The sequence below is a fragment of the Hibiscus syriacus genome, unplaced genomic scaffold (genome assembly GCF_006381635.1).
Source record: "Hibiscus syriacus cultivar Baekdansim isolate YM2019G1 unplaced genomic scaffold, ASM638163v2 tig00112523_pilon, whole genome shotgun sequence".
NCBI classification, from domain to species: Eukaryota; Viridiplantae; Streptophyta; class Magnoliopsida; order Malvales; family Malvaceae; genus Hibiscus; species Hibiscus syriacus.
This window is the reverse complement of record NW_024063355.1, coordinates 1,320,653-1,342,050: the sequence shown is the minus strand read 5'-3', so window position 1 is coordinate 1,342,050 and position 21,398 is coordinate 1,320,653. Positions and strand designations below refer to the sequence as shown.

Here is a 21,398-nt window from a genome sequence, read left to right as displayed (position 1 = left end):
GGCTAATTTCATCTCTTAATGAAGGTATGTATCGATGAACTACACCATGTATTGATGCATCCCTTGACGGGTGCATCGATGCACTATTTATGCATTGGTGCATAAATTCTATTCGATGTTTGTATTTAAGGGGGTGCATCGATGCACTACTTGTGCATCGATACACTGATGGTATTCGATGTTTTTATTTTAAAGGAGTGCATCGATACACTTCTTGTGCATCGATACACCTTGAACAATTTCTAGGATTTACTCATGATGCATCGGTACACAATGAGTGTGTATCGACGCACTCTGCCCAGAATTCACTTATTGAACCCGAAAACTTATCCATTTTGGCTTAAATACTTCATCTTTCATCCTCTTTTATATTCTTAACTCTAGTACACATACTTAAACCAATATATACTCATTTATTTCATCTTAAACCTCAAAATCTTATCTTCCTCATGAAATTCAAGAATTATACCAACTTTGCAACATGATTAAATTCCACTTTTAATACTTTGTTTGTCTTAACTAGATTGATGACAAGTCAAATTTAACTTCCAATTCTAGCCATGAACTTTATTCCAAGATTTCATTCAAAATCTCACAATCTTTAATCTCTTCTAATTCCATCATCTTTTGATTTTAAGATAACTTAAGTTTTCCTTAAGCTTAGTTATCATCTAATAATCATAAACCAATCTTAAATTTAACAAGAAACTAACTAACCAGAAACTCACCTTTGTTTTGGGTTCCCACGCATGAAGGAAGAATAAGAGAAAGAGAACTCTGGAAGCTTGTAGATTTTTTTTCCCTTCCACGTGGTTAATATATAACCTTTCTTTAATTTAATTATTTCCCTTACAAAAGACCCTTTTGCCCTTCACTTCATCTAATAATTACTTACCTCTTTCAGGTAATATTCCAAATGAATCATTGAACTATTCCATTCTTCTACTTTAGTCACCAAGCTCTGAAATTTTATAATTTAGTCATTAACCCATAGATCGGGATGTTACATGCAGTGTTGATAGCTTCATCCCATAGAAATTTGGGTAATCCGGTATGTATCCTCATGCTTCTGCATGTTTATTCAGAGTTCTGTTCATGCGCTCTACTACGCCATTCTGTTGCGGTGTCATAGGAACTGTTGTCTCCATCTTGATCCCATTGTTTGCGCAGAAATCTCTGAATCTACTGTTTCTGTACTCTCCTCCATTGTCAGACCTCAACCGCTTGACTTTCAAACCAGTTTCATTTTCCACCATTACGTTCCATTTTTTGAAGGTATCAAAGACTTCTGATTTCTTCTTCATAAAATAAACCCACACATTCCTTGTTGAAACATCGATGAAGGTGACATAATATAGTGAGCCTGCAAGGGATGAAACTGAAGATGGTCCTCATACATCTGTATGAACCAACTCTAACTTTTTTGCCTTGGGTGTCTTGGCAATCTTTGCAAAACTGACTTTCTTTTGTTTTCCAAAGATGCAATACTCACATAGTCCGACATCTACATTCTTTAGATACGGCAGCTTCCCTTTTGAAAAAAGTGTCTTCATCCCTTTCTCATTCATATGGCCAGGCCTTTGGTGCCATAGGTTTGATTTTCTATCAGCATCTGCTACTGTAATGATATTCTTTAAATTTGAGGTTATATAGAGAGTATCAGTCTTCTTACCACAAGCAATGACGAGTGCTCCTTTGGTAATCTTCCATTCAGAGCCTGAAAAGGTTGTATTATAACCTTCTTCATCAAGTTGTCCTACAGAAATCAAATTTCTTTTGAGGCCAGAAATATGTCTCATTCCTTTCAGCATCCAGGTGGTCTGGTTTGGCAACTTTAGTCGGATGTCTCCTCTTCCGACGATCTTCAAGGTTTAATCATCAGTTAGATGAACCTTCCCAAAATCACCACAGACATAATTCTCTTTGATTTCTTGGCATGGGGTGGAGTTAAAAGATGCCCCTGAATCCAAGATCCATGATTCAATCAGACTGTTGACGCTTAGAATCATGGTATCACCTGTCTCATCTGTCATGTTGGCATATTCTTGTGCGCCAGTATCTTTCTTCAGTGCTCGACAATCTCTTTTAAAGTGATCATTCTTGCCACAATTATAACAGGTAAAATCTTTCTTTCCCGTTCTTGATTTTCCCCTTCTGGATTTCGATCTGCCTCGATTTGAATTTCTTTATGAAGTTCTCCCTCTAGACTTCGTGTGCAAGGCTGAGGAGGTTGATACTTCACCCGATTCTCTTCGTCGAATTTCTTCACTAAATACCAGATCCCAAACATCGTCGAATTTTAATTTGTTGTTTCCCGACGAGCTACTGACTGTTGTAACAGTAGCATTCCAACTGTCTGGTAGAGATGATAAGAGAATTAAAGCTCGAACTTCATCATCGAATTCAATTTCCATTGAACTCAACTGGGTTGTGATTGTGTTAAATTCATTTAAGTGTTGTGCCACCCATGCCCCTTTCGTCATTCGCAAATTGAATAATCGGCTCATCAAATGAACTTTGTTTGAGGCTTATGGCTTCTCATACATACTGGAGAGAGCCACCATAAAACTCACCGTGGTCTTTTCCTTTGCTATGTTGAAAGCAACATTACGGGATAACGTCAGTCGGATAACTCCGAGGGCTTGTCTGTCGAGAAGAGCCCAGTCTTCATTCTTCATGCCCTCTGGTTGATTTCCTAAGAGGGGTTGATATAGATTTTTATGGTGCAGAATATATTCGATCTGCATCTTCCGAAAGCCAAAGTTCGCACCATCGAACTTTTCAATTTTCACATTCCCTTCGTCTGCAGCCACCGCTCCCACTCGAATCTGGCTTCGTTTGGATAGTTTCTGACAATTCTTGCGAATCACCTTGTATTATAACACCTCCGTTGACAAATTCGTATTGCCGACAAATTTTTTTACTATTTACATGAATGGTGATGAATAGTAACCTCACAAAAAATTAACAAAAATTCACAACCAAAAGCTATGATTACCAGTTGTTGGGAAATAAACGAGTAACAAGTAATTTCCCTATAACCAGATTAGTGAGAATGCGAAATAAAAGCGGAAAAATAATACTCGAAGTTGATAACGGAGTTCAACCAATTATGCCTACGTCTCCGTACTGCTGCAGATCTTTTACTAAGAGAGAAATTTTACAGGTGTTTACAAAACACTTACTACTCACAAGAAAGCTCTCTCGTATTGGGAGAAAGAAATGATTTGGGATGATTTTGAAGCTAAATGAGCTAGGATATTTATAGTTGAAGCATAGGGACTAATCTTTAAAAATATCCTAAAGTGCAATGACTAAAGTGTAATTTACCCTTACTAAAAAATCAACAATTGCTACCTAATAGCAGCCCATGTTGCCAGCCGCCCATGTTGTTAAAAAAAACTCACCGAAAGTTTTTTTAATTTGATTTGACTTTTCAACTCAAACTTTAACCAATGGAGCAAAAGAAGACTTTCAACATTATATGAGTTCTTCTGTAAAAAAACTATATGATTTCTTATAACTCATTTTAAAACAATTAAAAATGTAAAAAAATATATTAAATTTATTTGAACACGAGAAGAAACTGGATCTTTAAAGTAAAGATGAAACCTTGAGGGATTCAAATATAAATAATAACAAAATAAAGTGTCATTATATAATTAAATCATCAATTAAAAATTTAAAAACTGAGAGATATATGATCTAATTTACCTAATTTTAAAATTGACGGTAACTTGAGAATTATTTAAATAAAAAAATGGGAGCAAGGCCTAATTTGCATAATTTCAAAATTGACAATAACTTAAGAACCATTTAAAAAAATACAAGTTGAGGCTTAATTTAGTTAGTTTTAAAACCACTAGGGACCTAAAGGGTACTTAAACCCAAAAACACAGAGGGACAAGGTTCAAATTATCTAATTTCAAAACCACCAAAGACCTAATAAGTAATTGATCCCAAATTTGAGGAGAAGGTCCCACCCACCCTTCAAGTAGTTCCATTCCTGTTCCTCTTCCTTATTCCTTATACAGTAAAGAAGTCAAAAGATATCAGAGCAAACTACTTGTAGCATTTAAACTATTAGTTTTAGTCTATTTTAGTACTTGAACTTTTAAAATTTTAAAATCTTAAAATCATGCATAATATTTAGTTTCCATTTTATTTTATTATCATGTCATTAAAAACTTAACGCGTTTAGTATCTAAATTATCAATTGTGGTCCATTTTAGTACCTAACTTTCAATTTTTTTCAAAATTTAATGTTAAATTTTGAATGATACTAAAATGAAACAAAAACTAAAGTTTATAACAGTGTACTAAAATGAAATAAAAACTAAACTTTAGATATGGTTTTGAAAAAATTAAAAGTTTATGTATTAAAACGAACTAAAACTAATAGTTTAAATACTAAACTCATAATTTAACCGAGATATAATTAAGATGCATACCCACAAGCTCCCCAAAATAACATGGGGACGAATTTAATAGCCCTCGAAAGTTGGAGGATGAGCTTGCCACCCGGTTTCCAACACCTGTACGCATGTGACTGGCGCAGAAGAAAGAGTCAAGAAAACCAGATTCAAGTGCCGTAGATTATCGTGGAATTAGTTAGGAAAAAACAAAAACAAAATTAAGTACGGCAACCACAAAGGCCACGAAATAGTCGCTTAGCTTATCCTATATAGTTGGTTGCTTCAGGTAAAAAGCATGAATAAAATGACGAATTATGTGGTAGGAAATGCTGAGATTAATGAATTCTGGAGCAGAGCAGCATCGTTTACTGACTTGGCCAAAGGCGAAAACTGGGATCAGTGGATACCCCATTTCCATGGCTATACGAACAAACCCTCTTCGTGCCTTGAGGAATGCAAACTGTAAGATCCAAAAATTAAAACCCTCTTCGGTCCTTCTGAAACAAGAAGAGAGTTGATGAAAGAATGAAACCTCAGAATCATGCTGCATGAGGAATGTCTCTTAGACTCCACCAGCCACTACAATACAACTTTAACCATTTCCCAACAGGGAACAGAAGTTCTTCCTTGTGGCTGGTGAAGCACCCAACCATGTCCATAGATGCTTCAAAAATGGAGTGTAGAACACCTGTATTCATCCATTTATACCACCAAACAAGTTATGGCCAAAAGAACATTGAGTAATGAAGTGCAGAAGGGGAAGGATTATGGGCTTACGGGGCTCGAAGTAAGGCACTTCAGTTTAGGAAGAGGCATGAAACCTGTGCGTTCAGCTAACGGAACAACTCCGATCGGCAACACAGAATGCGGCTCGTAACCGAAAACTGCAGGCATTTACAAGCTAACATATGTTATTTGCTCGACACTTACAAGCATTTTGTCGAGCATTTTGAAGTAAATATTAAAAGAAAGAAGAAAAGAGACCACAAGCGCGATCGGGATGGAAATCGTTGATGTCCTCAACGTGGAGAGTAGTAGGAAAATAACTGGCCATATGCCTACATACATAGCTGTTCATTCCAATCATGATTATTTGTTGAACTTACAATAATGAAAACAAAAGAGATAAAGAAGAGACTAGAACAGTGAAAATGATTGTTACCTTGCCAACCTCAGCCCAAATTTACTGTTTTCATCGATCGGAAGAACGAAGAAACCCGCGAGGATTCCAACCACCCTGGGGATATTGAATCAAATGAAGACATGAATTTCTGCCATTTAAATTATTTCATTTTTTCCCAACAAGTAAAGTAATAAACTTAAAAAGATTAGAGGAAGAGTACGAACAAAAGGATTTTGGAGAAAGGAAGGAAGATGAGGGAGAAAAGGACGGAAACGTTGAATTGCATAAATCCAATCCACAACGCATAAGCTAATGTTCCGTGCAAAATGTTCGACGGAAATTCATTTCTTCCACTGAATTGCCGATATCCAGGTCCAGGCGTAAACGTCTGTTTCTCAGCCCTATCTTCCGACGCCGATGACCTAATCGCTACCGCTTTTGAAAATATGCCCTTCTCCTCTATATTCTGGTTTAACTAACACCACATATTACACACGACACTTCGCCATGTTTCCCTCTTAATTTATGTTTAGACGACACGGTCTGCAAAAATAACTGACCGGTTGGCTTACCCGACATTTTCTAAAAAAATTAGATAATTTTCTAAAAGAAATTTACTTGACCGGGTCGGGTATCTGACCCGACATTTCTCATGTCAGACCCGTGTCACAAAATTAAATTTTTCATATATATATAATCCAATCACTAAACCATGATAATTTGTATAAATATTGATATTATTTATAATTAGATTAAGTTTTGATAGGTTAGTAATTAGATTATGACCGTCAAATATGATATTAATTTAATTAGATTAATTTGTAATTGGATTATAATTGTATTAAGTTTTGCTAGTCTAGGTAATTAAATTATATAAATGGGCGCTGTGATTATAATTTAATATTATAACTTGATTAAGTTTTGATAGTTTAATAATAGATGTTAATGATTATCATAATTCATATTAATCCTAGTTAGCTAAGATTTTTTTATGTTTTATTTATTTTATGAATTATTAGATTTTGTATTTTAAATTTTTAAATTTTATGTTCGGATATGTAAATATGTAATTCGAAGTATAGAATATTTAAATTTGTGTGTATATTTCAAAATTTTCAGCTTAACAAAGAGAAATTAAACTGTTAATCCATCAAACCGTTGGGTTCAAGAGATATTTCAAATGAGTATTTCAAAAATCACTAGAATATCATAAAAAAAACATTTGAAAAAAAACGAAAAAAAAGTCCAGATTTAACAAAGAAACCTGTAAAACGTGGAGAAGGCGAATGATGTGGGGGTGATTAACAGAGGAGAGAAAACTAAGCTCGCAATCCAAGCAGTTAGCGAGGTGTTTGTTGAGCTTGGAAAGGAACACTTGCTTCACTCCCACAAGTTCGCCGCTTGATTTGCTCTCAGCTTTCCAAACGATGGAAACAGAGCTTCCTCCTAGCTTTGATTTTAGCATGTAGTCTCCGATCGTGACGGGTTCCGACAGATAGGGCATGGCAGCCATGGCGGAGACCTTTCATTAGCTTTCCTTCATGTTGCTGTCTATAGTAGCTGCTAGACTTATCTCGTTCGAGTCCTTACTAGTTCCTAATTTCGATCAGTCCATTTTTTAAATTAATTTAATTTGCATATACTTTTTAAGATTTGATTTTTTTTATTATTGGTAATAAACTTAAGTATTATAATTATTCAAATGAATTGAATAAATTATTCATAAAAGAATTATTTTGTTAAAAATATGAATTTTTTAAATTAATATATTTAAAAGTTTATATTAAAAAATAATCTAATCAATTCATTTTATATTGATAATTGTACTAAATATTTAATTAAATACGTGTAAAATAATAAACGTATATTTAAAAAAAATCAAATCTTTCAACTAATTTATTATTAATTTTCAATATAATAATATTTTTAAAACACATGTGAAGTAATTATAGGATGCGTTGATCTATAATTTTTAAATTTTAAAAGTAATTATTTTTTCATCATATATTAATTATTAACATTTAAATAAATAAATAAAACGAATAAAAATACCCCCAAAAGATATAAGGATATGACATAAATACCCGTTTTATTTCTTTCCTTCCACTCTACATTTCCGTCTCTAACAGCAGCAGCAGCACTTCAGAGAAGAGAGAAAAGGGGAAATAAAAGCATCGTCGTTTTGCTTCTTCTGCTTCCCCCTCTCTCGTCCGATCTCCTCCTTCGTTCTTTCGTTTATTTCAGGTAAACCTTTGCTCTTCGCTTCCATTTCCTTCGAAGTCCACCGATCTGTCATCTGTGGCTTTTGATGCTGTTGACGATGATGCAACTGAGATCTACAGCTGTAGAAGTTTCTAGAGTGTTAGATTTAACTTGATTTGCTTTCCTTGTAGCTGGATCTTTACTTAGCCTTATCCGCTTCATTACATTTGCGATTTCTTTATAGATCTTACGAGACTCGATTGATTTCCTTGATTTTTAACTCGATCTTCGACCAACCTGTTCTGATTAATGCTTTCAATGCCTAGATTTAATGCGGTTCAGAGTTTTTCTTTTCAAGCTTTAAGAAAAAATTAAGATCTCGGTCCTTACTTATAATTGATTTAATTTGTTATCAATTGAATTATACAACAGCTTGATTAGATTCTCACAAAAGAATGTTGCCTAATATTTTGATTTTCAACTGCTATAATTGTTTGCGCTATTTCGTAGATGCCTAAGCTAATGTATTGGACTGTTCTATTTCCTGTGTTTGAAGAAATTAATGTTGACTATGTGTTTATGTCTTTTTTCTATTACGAGGCACTAGAACTTGTTTTGTCGAAGTTTTTAATATAAACTTGTTTAGAGTAGTTGAAGGGCGTAGAATTCCCGTTGACAATTGATTTTGCTATACTTACTGCCTCATTCTTGTTTGTAGTATCGTAAAAGATAGACGGTGAGGATATTCAACCCCTCGTCTGTGACAATGGAACCGGAATGGTGAAGGTTAGTTAAGTTGTAGACTTGAGTAAACTTGCCCTAGAGTTGAGCTACCTACCACCTTCAAAGGCCCGCTTAAAATTTGATTGGGTTTGACATATATATTAAGTTTGAACAATTGTTTTGAACAAAGAAATTAGACCCGTTTAAAAAATGAGCTAAGGTTCCTATATTCTAGGATCGAGCCTGGCCACACTGATTTTCTAATTTTATAAATATTTATTTTATTTTATTTTTTATATTATATAATTTATTACATCTGGAAATATTAAATCTTTAAAAAGTTGAGAAATATTATTCAAAAAAAAGTTAAGAGAGATATATAAAATTACTAAACATCAAATAAACTTTGGTTGGCCTAAATGAGTTTGGGTTAGCCTTTGCAAATATGGGCGGATGAGGATAATTTGAGGTTTATATTTCAGACCAGGACAAGGTTGGGCACATAGAAATGATGACACACATTCCATACGTAAACTTGTCCAGTTATGTATGCATCTACACCTGAGTTATATTCTCCATTATTATCATGAGAACTATGTTATGATTGCGCTGATTTTGCTTGTCATGCAGGCTGGTTTCGCTGGTGATGATGCTCCCAGGGCTGTTTTTCCCAGTATTGTTGGTCGTCCCCGACACACTGGTGTTATGGTTGGGATGGGTCAAAAGGATGCCTATGTAGGAGATGAGGCACAATCTAAAAGAGGTATCCTGACATTGAAATATCCTATTGAGCATGGTATTGTTAGCAATTGGGACGATATGGAAAAGATCTGGCATCATACTTTCTACAATGAGCTCCGTGTTGCTCCCGAGGAGCACCCTGTACTTCTTACAGAGGCACCTCTCAACCCCAAGGCCAATAGAGAAAAGATGACCCAGATCATGTTTGAGACCTTCAATGTACCCGCCATGTATATTGCCATCCAGGCCGTTCTCTCTTTGTATGCTAGTGGTCGTACAACAGGTTCGTTGAAATTGAATTTTCTTTGAGCTTTTCACATTTTCATTGGCCGTAAGTAATCATACTGACATTGGATTATCTCCTTATTGGAACAGGTATTGTGCTGGATTCTGGTGATGGTGTTTCTCACACTGTGCCAATCTATGAAGGATATGCTCTTCCGCATGCCATCCTCCGTCTTGATCTTGCTGGTCGTGATCTCACTGATGCTTTGATGAAGATCCTTACCGAGAGAGGTTACATGTTCACCACAACAGCCGAAAGGGAAATTGTACGAGACATGAAGGAGAAGCTTGCTTATGTTGCCCTGGACTATGAGCAGGAACTGGAGACTGCCAAGAGCAGCTCTTCTGTTGAGAAGAACTATGAATTGCCTGATGGACAAGTCATTACTATCGGAGCTGAGAGATTCCGTTGTCCTGAAGTCCTCTTCCAGCCATCTTTCATCGGGATGGAAGCAGCTGGAATCCATGAAACCACCTACAACTCTATCATGAAGTGTGATGTAGATATCAGGAAGGATCTCTACGGTAACATTGTGCTCAGTGGTGGTTCAACTATGTTCCCTGGTATTGCGGACCGTATGAGCAAGGAGATCACTGCCCTTGCTCCAAGCAGCATGAAGATTAAGGTTGTTGCACCACCAGAGAGAAAGTACAGTGTCTGGATTGGAGGATCTATATTGGCATCACTCAGCACATTCCAGCAGGTGAATATTTTTGCATATTTGGTTCATGTTTTACTTCTTTTGCTCGCTGGTTGTCCGAGACTAACATTCTTGCTTCACCTATCGTATCAGATGTGGATTTCCAAGGGTGAGTACGACGAATCCGGCCCATCCATTGTCCACAGGAAGTGCTTCTAAGTTTTTAAGTGCTTTGATGGTGGGTTACAGTTTTCAGTTAGTTTGCCTTTTTTGTGTTTCCGGAGTCAAAAGTTCAGTTTATTTGGGGGAAGATCTTTATAGGATGGTGTTCTTGATTTTAGCCTTTTCATTGTTGTGTCTTGAAACGTCCACTGGTGTCACCGCCGTTGAGGTGATGGCTCTATGGAGATGGCGGTGGGCGGACAATCGGCGTTTTATTCATTTCTTTCAGTGCTTCTTTCAACGATGTTGCTTAAAAGGGTGTTTGTATCTGGAATCTGGATTGTGCTTTTTTTTCTCTGCTCTTATTTAATATTCAAGGTTTTGAGAACATTAATGTCTATAACGCTATTGTACGAGAATTTTCTTCTAAAAAAAGTCAGTTTGCCGTCAAATGTTTTGTGGAAATTATATTTAATACGCAGGCTTCAAATCTCTCTTTTTTTTTAATCTGATTTCATCTTGTGTCAACCTAATTGTTTGTGGTGAACATGGTTCTTCCCCCCCCCCCCCCCCCCAAGTGCATGCCTACTCAGTTGTGTATTATAATATAGGGTAAATTATATCAAATATCACCGAATTTTAAGCGTTATTGTTTACACCATTCCTTCAATTTTACCAATTGTAACGCGGAACTTTAAGTTTTGATTTTTGTTTCAATTGTACCATTGAATTATTAAATCGTTAACGGTATAATCGTGTGGTTGACGGCTATCGATGTGATAGATAGTTGCCTATAATGATATTTGACTAAATTGATATCATTTTCATCTTGTGTTAACAGTTCAATGGTATAATAAAAATAAAAATAAAATTCAGTGTTGTAATTGACAAAACTGAAAATTCAATAGTATAAATTATACGACGCTTAAATGTAGTTTATTTATAATACAATGGGAGACCATTTGAATTATGCAAGTCCTCTTGCTAATTCTCACATTTCTGTTCTGTTGGAAGAACAAGGATAGATAGTAAATTATTATTTGAATTTGCTTTATTGTTATGGGTATAAAATATATCAAAAGTTGTACCCAAAAAAAAAATCAAAAGTCACTAAATATGAAAGTTATAAAATAATTATTAAAACTATTAAATTGTTATAAAATATCACTTATAAAAAATTTATAAAATAGTTAGTGAAAGTAATAAAATAATTATTGAAATTATCTCTATTTAAAAAAATATTAAAATTATCACATTGTTTCAAAAGAAATTGATAAAATTGATCAGTTTATTCTTTCAAAAGTTAGTGACTAAAACATAATTTAATGACTAAAACAATTATTTAAACATAATTTAACGACTGTTGATATATTTTATCATATTCTTAAAAATAGTAAATTTGAAGATCCAAATTAAATTTTCATTATTTGTTTATCAAAAAAAATATTTTCGTTAAATTTAAATGCATGTTCTATAAGTAATGTTACTTAATTCGGATTCAAATTTATTATATCATTATCTCATCTAAAGCATAAGAAGTTTACCAAATAGATACAGAATCACGTATGTGACAACTTGCAAATTGCCATAACATTTCTCTTTGCTAAATAATCACCGAGGGTTTCCACACATCTCCAGTTGGAAGTACTGCAAAACATTTCATTAAAATTCGACAACACAAATAAACAAACTTTTTGTGCCAATGTGAGAAATTGCAAGGAGAGAATCACGTAATGCTTAGACTTCTGATCACCAAAGCAGCAAGGAAGCACTGCCTCGATTCTTCATCATCTGATGGCAATACACATCAATATCGGAATTATATATATATATATATATATAGTTGTCAACAATTCAGAATTGCAACGCTTCAGAAGGCAACATTCACCCACCAAAATTTACTCCGGTATTGCCGACGTGTGGATTGGTCATCAAGACAAACTGACCAGCATAACTAGGGTCGGTTAGAATCTCCTGATACCTGAGCAACATTGTATTTGGCATGCATTAGACAATGCATACAAATAATAAACTTCGAAAACCAACTACGAAGTAAAAAGGATGCAATTTCAACCATAAGAACGCAAACACTTGATAATCTTATTGCACCTTGTTTGAAATTCAAGCATTTTACTAAAACTTTAGAATCTATCCAATTATAAAACGAAGCTTAATTACAACAAGTGGAAATTTCTTTAATTTAAGCTTAATTATAAAACGAAGCTAAAATTAAAAAAAAATACTACATCATCGTACCCAGTTAAAGAAGTGTTGAAAACCACTTCACCAACTTGGGTTTCAGACGTACCAAAAGATTTGCCCCCCCCCCCCCAAATAGAACCAGCCTAGCACCCGCTACCTTCCATGGCCTCTCGGCCAGCCCTGAAACCACTCAAACGCCCAAATATATTTCATCATCTGTTTTCAAGATTAAATGAAAAAATAAAGGAGAAAAATCTACCAGTGGCGGCACCGTCAGATGAGAGAGGAAGGGAACATTGGATGGTTAAAAATCTAGGTTTGGAGGAGGCATTTGGTGGGTTTTAATAGAGGGGTTTACTATGAGTGAAAACCCCATCGCGTTTACGCTCATTTTTGCTCTGAAAATCGAGTTTGCAAAGCCGCTTGAGCTAAAAGACGATTAACAATGGCTGCTCTGAAGAGTAAAGCCACTCGGCGCTCGTTATATTATTGATTTTTGTTGCTCGTAGGAGAGAACTAAAACTAGGCACTCTGAGTTTGGTCCCTCGTTTCCGTTTTATTTCATTTTAAAAGGTTAACCTACGAAAGTGGTCACTATTGTTTCATATTGTTCACTTTTGGTCATTACCTTTAAAAAATAATGTTTTAAGTATTAATACAAAAATAAATGACTAAATTCTGTCTCGAAATATGATTTGATGTCTAAATAATTTTTCGTTAAAATATGTGACTAAAGTTTTCAACATTATACTTTTAGGTACCTAGACCGTAACTACCTTTAAATTTTATCAGAGTCGGCTTTAATGGGGAGCACCCTAAGCGACTGCTCAAGGCACTGCTTTTTAATTTTATTGTTAAGGGCCCTAAAGTTTTTAATTTTATAAAATAATCCTTATTTTTTATTTTTATAATTGAGAAACTATAATTTAATCATTTTTCTATGATTTGTTAATGTGATATTAAATTAATTGTTCAAAATAACATAGTTTATTTTCGTTCTATAAGGCCTAGTTTTGAGTTTTCACTCAAGATTTATAACTAAGGATCTCTCACTTTTCTAATTTTATAAAATAGTCCCTACATTCTACTTTTATAACTAAGGGGCTATAATTTAATTATTTTCTATGGTTCATTAATGTAATATTACATTAGTTTTTTCAAAAATAATATAATATATTTTCGTTCTATAAGATATTTTTTGAGTTTTCGATCGAGGTTTATAACTAAGGGCCCATAATTTTTAAATTTTATAAAATAGTCCATACTTTTTACCTTTATAATTGACGGCTTATGATTTAAACATTTTTATATGATATATATTAATATAATATTAAATTAATTATTCAAAATAATAAAATATATTTTCATTATATATGACATGTTTTTTAGTTTTCGTTCAGGGCCCCAAAAAATATTCGAGACAGCTTTGAATTTGATTGTTATCTGACATGTGTTATGCATATAAAAGTTTAAAAAAAATTAAAAAAATAACATTATATTTTAAAAAATATCAAATATTACATTTTCCGTCACTGTTTACACCATCAGAATTGTCTCGCCGTCGCAACCAAAACCCAGTCCCCCATCCACCGTGAAACTACGCCGATTGTCATGAAAAACGTCGCGAATGGTCATCAGATTTTTAGGTTTTTCGTTTAAGTTTTCCAACGATTTTGACGCCTACAACCGTCCGTAAGTTTCACAGTCGCTACTATTGTATTCATCGTCGTGTTTCAAACAAAACTCGATCAATGATAACCGTTCGCCATCAAAAGTGAGGAGACGGGAGGGACAGAGACAAAGGAGGAGGAAGGGGTTTGATTTTTTTAATTAAAAAATATATTTTTATTATTTTTTTTAAATTTAAAATATAACGATAGATAACTAAAAGTGTAATAAAAAAACGTTAGGCACATATTTTTAACAAAAAATTCTTTAGACTCTAAAACGTATTTCGAGACATTGTTTGAACACTTATTTTTGTATTAAGCTATGTTTTAATAATTTATGTTATAGTTATAACAATTTAGTCACTTATATTATCGTTTTATAGCACTTTAATCATTTGTATGTTTAATGTCATTAGTTTAATGATTTTTCAGTTAGTAAAAGAAATTAATTTTTAATTTAATCTTAAATTTTATATGAAATACTATTTTAATAATTAAATTTTAGATAAAATATTAAGTTAATCCTCAAACTAGAGATGTTAATTCATTAATTTGATAAAATTCTCCTATCATCATACATCATTTTCTCCTGTCGTTAGTCATTGTCGATCCTCATTATCAACGATAGTTAGATCAAAAACTCAAGTTAACTGATTTATTTACCTTCTAGACGTAAAACCGATGTTAATTTCGTAAAAAAATATTTCATATTCGATGATACATTCGTAAATATTTTTAAGATGAACAAACATATATTAACATCACAAATTTATAAGTGAACATAAATAAAATCGCAGAGTGAGCACAATTGACAAAATAGATAACTAATTGAAAGAATTTTTTTTTGCTTCTACTATTATCCGGACTTAGAACATATACTCGTTTAAAATTAAATCATAGTAATAAATTTATTATTAATATTATTATAAAAGTAAAATTTATTACATGTATTTTTATATTAATATTAATGATATTTTAAAAGAAAAATGTTGGTTTCATACTCATATTGTAATGTTCTACATAATCAATAGAATATACATAACAATATTATAAAAATGGAAACCCCAAGAACATACATAACAAAACTTGCTTATTTTCATTGATTGATTACCGCGGAACCATTATCGAAAGCCAATGAACCATAAATCAAACAAAAAAGAAAATATTAAATTATTCCATATAAATCTCCTGAATCTTCTCTTTCCCTCTTCATTCGACGTTTTTCTCACTCACCCCGAAGGAGCATCAAAGAAGAAAGGTCTCCCTCCACAACAGTCTCTGCTTTTCTATAATCCCAGAAAAGATAAAGGAAAATTAAAATGGGATGTTGTGCTCCAAAGCCCAAGGTGTTGAAGGGCAATGAGAAGCCGGTTCCGATTCCCCCTTCCAGGCAGCCCAAAGCGCCGATCGAAGCCGACAAGAAGGTGGAAGCTGAAGCTGATCTAAATCCCCATCGCAACAAGCGACGATCTCTTAGCAACTTGCTCGAAGAGGTATTTTGAATCATATTTTTTTTTAATTTTAATTCCAAATTTTTATTTATTTTTTGTCTGAATAGTTTACATTAAATAAATATTATTAATTGGTTAATAACGATATATATTATAAACTTGTATATCGTATTAATTAAAGTGATGACATGATATATATGGCGTTATCTTAACATAATATATGTCATATCATTTAAGGTGGTGACGTAATATATATTATATTATATTATTTAAGATAATAATATAATATGTGTCATGTCATTTACGATAATAATATAATATATATCATATCATATAAGATTATGATCATATATAACATGTCACTTAAGATAATGACATGATATATGATACATATATAATTAAACACTAGTAGAAATGATATGTCGATAACATTATAATATTAATTGATTAATGATTTTCATTTAACGTTGTGTTTTTTTATCGATAATCTTAGAGAACTATGAAATTTGTTCTATTAAGTCTAAGCGTATGAATTGTTTTTTTTTTTCAGGAAATGAAAATGGAAGCCAAGACACCAACCAGGCTGACGAGAAGCACATCGATGGAGCATGTGACTCAAGGATTGTCGAACAATGAGAAGCTGAAAGAAGTCAATGTGGTGACGAATGAGGAAACTACGGAACCAATGACCGGAGTCGAGGAAACCGGCAACCGAAACAGCGAATCGGTGCAATACGTTGAAGCGAGATCGGTACATGATATGGTTGCCGAGATTGAGAAACTAAATAAGCGTAAGTCCAATGTGGTTACGCCTAAGAAGCCCCTGGAATGGATGTACACGCCCTTTTCTGTGCCCGTTGCTCTTACAAAGATTGAACTAGGACGCTCAGCTGAACCCATACCAACACCTAAGGCTGCCACCGATACCGAGAGATCGAAAGGGGTGAATGTAGTTATCGAAGATCCGGTGAAGCCGTTCGAGCATAACTACGAGCCGTATATCATGATCGAACCCGAATCCGTACCCGAGATACCGAAAGAGCGCAATGTGATCATAAATCTCAAAATCGAGGAAATCACATACGAGATCCAGCAGCTCTACATGTTGCGGAAGACGGCTATCGGATAGAGCAAAATCGCAACTGATAATTTGAGAAAATAAAAATGAAGATAAAAAGAGACACAAAATTTACGTGGAAAACCCCTAAATAATATAGGGTAAAAACCACGGGCAACGGTAGAAGAATTTCACTATGAGAAAATAGGAATTACAACCTCTCTCGATCTACCAAGGAGAAAATAATGATAATTCTCTCTTGATAAAAAGGAGAAAACAACTCTCAAGAAACTCTCTAAATTCTCTCTAGTATTGGAAGAAAGCTAGAATGCTTTGGGATGATTTTGAAGCTAAATGAGATAGGGTATTTATAGTTGAAACTTAAGGACTAATCTTATAAATACCCTAAATTACAATGACTAAAATTAATTATCCCATTACCCAATTTCAACAAAAATTAGGTACCTAATTTTTGACTTTGACAAAGCACCATTGGGTGCCTAATTTGGTGCCTAAATTATTTAACTTTTAACAATCTCCCACTTGAAGATTTGATTGGAATAATCATATCTTCACACCATTCTTTCTACCTTGTACCTTCTTGTTGCTTACGTTTTCGACAGGCCACAGGAAGATCGACACCAGGTAAACTTATCAGCATTGATTGCCTTCGTCATGAAATCTGCTATGTTGTCTTTGGTATGGATCTTCTACATATCTACCGTTCCTTCTTCCACCTTTTCACGAATGAAATGGTACTGAACTCGTATGTGCTTTGTCCTTGAATGAAATGTTGGATTCCTTGCTAGATGCAAGGCGCTTTGACTGTCACAAAACAGAGAGACATACTCTTGATTGTGCCCAAGCTCCTCCAATAGCATCTTCAACCAAATTGCTTCTTTACTGGCTTATGTAGTTGCTACATATTCTGCCTCTGTTGTGGACGTAGCCACAACTGACTGCAATTTTGAAACCCAGCTTACAGCTCCACCAGCAATTTTGAACACATATCCTGTAGTAGATTTGCTTTTATCCAAATCCCCTGCATAGTCAGAATCTACATAACCATTGATTAGTAAGTTTGATCCTCCGTAACATAATGCAACATTTGAGGTCCCTTTGATGTATCTGATGATCCTTTTTACAATATTCCAATGCTCTTTGCCTGGATTCGCCATGTACCGACTAACCACTCCCACTGCTTGTGCAATGTCTGGTCTTGTGCATATCATAGCGAACATTAAACTTCCTACTGCTGATGCATACGGTACTCGAGACATCTTCATCCTCTCTTCTTCACTGCTAGGACTCATACTGGAGGATAATTTGAAGTTAATAGGAAGAGGGGTAGAAATTGGCTTACAATCTTGCATGCTAAATCGTGACAAGATTTTCTTCAAGTAATTCTTTTGTGAAAGCCAAATCTTCCTATTACTTCTGTCTCGGTGAATTTGCATCCCTAGAATCTTGTTTGTTGATCCCAAGTCCTTCATTTCAAATTCCCTAGCCAGTTGTGCCTTCAATTCTTCAATATGATCTTTGCCGGGTCCTGCAACCAACATGTCATCCACATACAACAGCAATATAACAAAATCGTTATCACCAGACCTCTTGAAATAAGCACAAGGGTCTGCATTAAGTCTGTTGTATCCAAGGCACATAATGAAGGAATCAAATCTCTTATACCAATACCTCGGCGCCTGCTTTAGACCGTATAGAGATTTGTTCAACCTGCAAACCAAGTTCTTCTTTTCTTTTTCTTCAAAACCTTCAGGCTGGAGCATACAAATTTCTTCTTCAAGATTTCCATGAAGAAAAGCTGTTTTAACATCTAGTTGCTCTAGATGTAAGTTCAATGTAGCACACATTGCCAAAACTACTCGAACTGTTGTTAGTCGAACCACAGGAGAAAATATTTCATTGAAATCAATACATTCTTTTTGAGCATATCATTTGACCACCAGTCTTGCACGATACCTCTCCACTTGATCGTCACCATTTCGCTTGATTTTGAAAACCCATTTGTTACCAATTGGCTTCCTTCCTTCTGGTAGTGGCACAAGGTCCCATGTATTATTTTTATGAAGGGCTTCGATTTCTTCTTGCATCGCCATCATCCACAGTGAAACATCTGAGCTGTGTATTGCCTCCTAGTATGTTGATGGCTCACCGTCCTCTGTTAAAAGGCAGTATGCAATTTTACCTTCTATAACATAATCTGAGTGCCAATTGGGACGTTTTCTCACACGATCTGATTGACGAGTTGTTGGAGCTTTAGAACTCCTTGGTTCTTGTTCATCATGTGCTGGTTCTGCTTCAGAAGAATCTCCTTATTCAACCTCATTTTCCACATGTATCTGTGTAGTCTCTGACTTTTCAGCGCTATCATCATCTTCTTTTCTTTGTAACTTATCTTCTACAAAGATAACATCCCTGCTAATGATCACTTTGCGGGCAGTAAAATCCCATAAGCGATACCCCTTTACACCATCAGCATACCCCAAGAATTTGCATTTCCTGGATTTTGGATCCAGCTTTGAAATTTCTTGGGAGTTGTACATCACATACACAATACTTCCAAATACATGGAGGTTTGAATAATCAGCTGGTTTACCAGTCCACATCTCCATTGGTGTCTTCAGCTCTATTGCAGTTGATGGAGCTCGATTCACCAAATAACAGGCGGTATTGACTGCTTCTGCCCAGAATGATTTTTCTAGGCCTGCATCCCTCAACATTGCTCTTGTTCTTTCTAACAAGGTTCTGTTCATCCGCTCTGCCACTCCATTTTGTTGAGGAGTGTTCGCCACTGTGAACTGTCTTTTGATGCCTTCTTTCCTGCAAAAGTCATCAAATTCTTCACTTGTGTATTCTCCTCCATTATCTGTTCTGAAACACTTGATTTTATTTCCAGAATCAAGTTCCACCCACGCTTTGAAGTTTTTGAAAGTTGAAAACACATCGGACTTCTTCTTAATATGGTACACCCAACATCTCCTGGAGTAGTCATCAATAAATGAGACAAAAATATTTTGCTCCGCCTAGGGATGTAACTGGTGCTTGCCATACGTCAGAGTGAACCAGTTCTAGAACACTTTTGCCTCTAGAATTTGATGTGTTGAATTTCAACTGGTGCTGCTTACTTGTTATGCAATGCTCACATAAAGTAAGTGATACCTTTGTTATGCCTGGAAGTGGCTTTTGCTCCACAAGGACTTTCATTCCTTGTTCTGACATGTGTCCAAGTTTCTTATGCCATAGCATTGCAGAATCTGAACTACATGAGGCAACAGAGGCTTCTGCTTCTAGCAATGTCTCTCCCTTCAGCATGTACAAGTTTGCAGCTATCTTTTCACCTTTCAGCACCACAAGCGCTCCACGGAACACCTTCATGATTCCTTTCCGTGTTTCAATCTTGCTAGCATTATTATCCAACAATCCGTAGGATAATAAATTTTTCTTCAGACCTTTCACGTGCCGCACATCTCGAACAACTTTAATTGTTCCATCATACATCTTCAATTTGATGGTTCCCACGCCAACGATCTCTAAGGCATGATCATTGCAACTATACACAGATCCTCCTGAGACAGGTTCATAATGATGGAACCATTCTCTTCTTGAGGTCATGTGATATGTTGCTCCCGAATCAATGAGCCATATATATGCAAATCGTTTTCTTCCTTCCACGGTGGTTGACGCTTCACAGCATAGAGCATCTCCATCATCTGAAGTGTTTGCGGTATTGCCTTGTGGATTGGAGTTTTTATTTAGACTCCAACAATCCTTCTTCAAGTGACCCTTCTTTCCACAGTTGTAACACTTTAAATTCTTCTTGCTTCTCGACTTCGATCTACCATGTTTGTGACTGCTGCTTTGGCCACGTTCTGTTGATCTCCCTCTCATCATTGTCATCGTTGTCAACGCTTCTGCTTGTTGCAGATTTACTTGTCTGTCTTCCTTGTTCTTGCGCCGATTTTCTTCTTGTAGAACAGCAGCTGCAACGTCATTGAAGACTAGACTGGTGACATTATTGTTTGTCAAGTTGATGATGAGTTTATCATATGAATCCGGTAGACTTTGAAGTAGAAGTTCAGCACGTTCTTGTTCTCCTATTTTACAGCTTAAGGATGTAAGCTGAGAAAATAAAGTGTTCAGTGTATTTAAGTGCTCCGTCACTGAAGTAGATTCTGGCATACGGAGAGTGTACAATTTTCTCTTAAGGAAAATTTTATTGTGCAACGATGTGGCCTCGTACAGTTTGGTGAGATGATCCCATATCTCCTTAGCTGTCATCTTTTCCTCGATACTTGACAATACTTCATCTGCTAATGCTAGGTGAAAGTTTGTCATAGCATTTCCGTCCATTTCGATCCATTTGTTGTCATTTGTGAAATCTACTGGCCTTTCGCTGATAGCTGCTAGACAACCGTCTTTCCTCAGGATGGCCTTCATCTTCAATTTTCAGAATGAGAAATTTCTCCCATTTGAACTTTTTAATATCAAATTTCGTTGTCATTGCTTCGTTTACGGATAGCTCCCACTATTTCACTATCGTGAATAGTTCTCTGGAACCTTCAAAGAATGGGTAATAACTTCTTACTTTCTTATGTTGGAGGATCCACCTTTTGGTGGCAACCACAAAGACAATAAGCAGATATTACACACTCTAATCTAGCTCGGATACCAATTGTTGCGGAAGACGGCTATCGGATAGAGCAAAATC

The 21,398-nt window shown here is 35.1% G+C and overlaps 2 protein-coding genes and 1 long non-coding RNA gene across 3 annotated transcripts; 1 reads left to right on the top strand and 2 right to left on the bottom strand.

Moving 5' to 3' along the window:
* Window positions 1-4,719: 4,719 nt before the first annotated feature.
* On the bottom strand, window positions 4,720-7,051 carry LOC120181417 (diacylglycerol O-acyltransferase 2D-like). The gene is made up of 6 exons (XM_039186545.1): window positions 6,803-7,051; window positions 5,763-6,004; window positions 5,578-5,652; window positions 5,400-5,485; window positions 4,948-5,299; window positions 4,720-4,875 (listed from the first exon to the last, which is right to left on the bottom strand). Exons 1-5 carry the CDS (start codon window positions 7,049-7,051, stop codon window positions 5,181-5,183), a joined length of 771 nt encoding a protein of 256 aa, XP_039042476.1. The 3' UTR covers window positions 4,720-4,875; window positions 4,948-5,180.
* Window positions 7,052-7,621: 570 nt separating this feature from the next.
* On the top strand, window positions 7,622-10,662 carry LOC120181439 (actin-7-like). Its single transcript, XM_039186561.1, has 5 exons — window positions 7,622-7,782; window positions 8,459-8,526; window positions 9,094-9,487; window positions 9,580-10,193; window positions 10,284-10,662. Exons 2-5 carry the CDS (start codon window positions 8,518-8,520, stop codon window positions 10,347-10,349), a joined length of 1,083 nt encoding a protein of 360 aa, XP_039042492.1. The 5' UTR covers window positions 7,622-7,782; window positions 8,459-8,517; the 3' UTR covers window positions 10,350-10,662.
* A 1,229-nt stretch (window positions 10,663-11,891) lies between these two features.
* On the bottom strand, window positions 11,892-12,815 carry LOC120181294. The gene is made up of 5 exons (XR_005521743.1): window positions 12,754-12,815; window positions 12,549-12,674; window positions 12,185-12,273; window positions 12,023-12,083; window positions 11,892-11,939 (listed from the first exon to the last, which is right to left on the bottom strand). It is a non-coding gene; the product is annotated as an uncharacterized LOC120181294 (long non-coding RNA).
* Window positions 12,816-21,398: the final 8,583 nt, after the last annotated feature.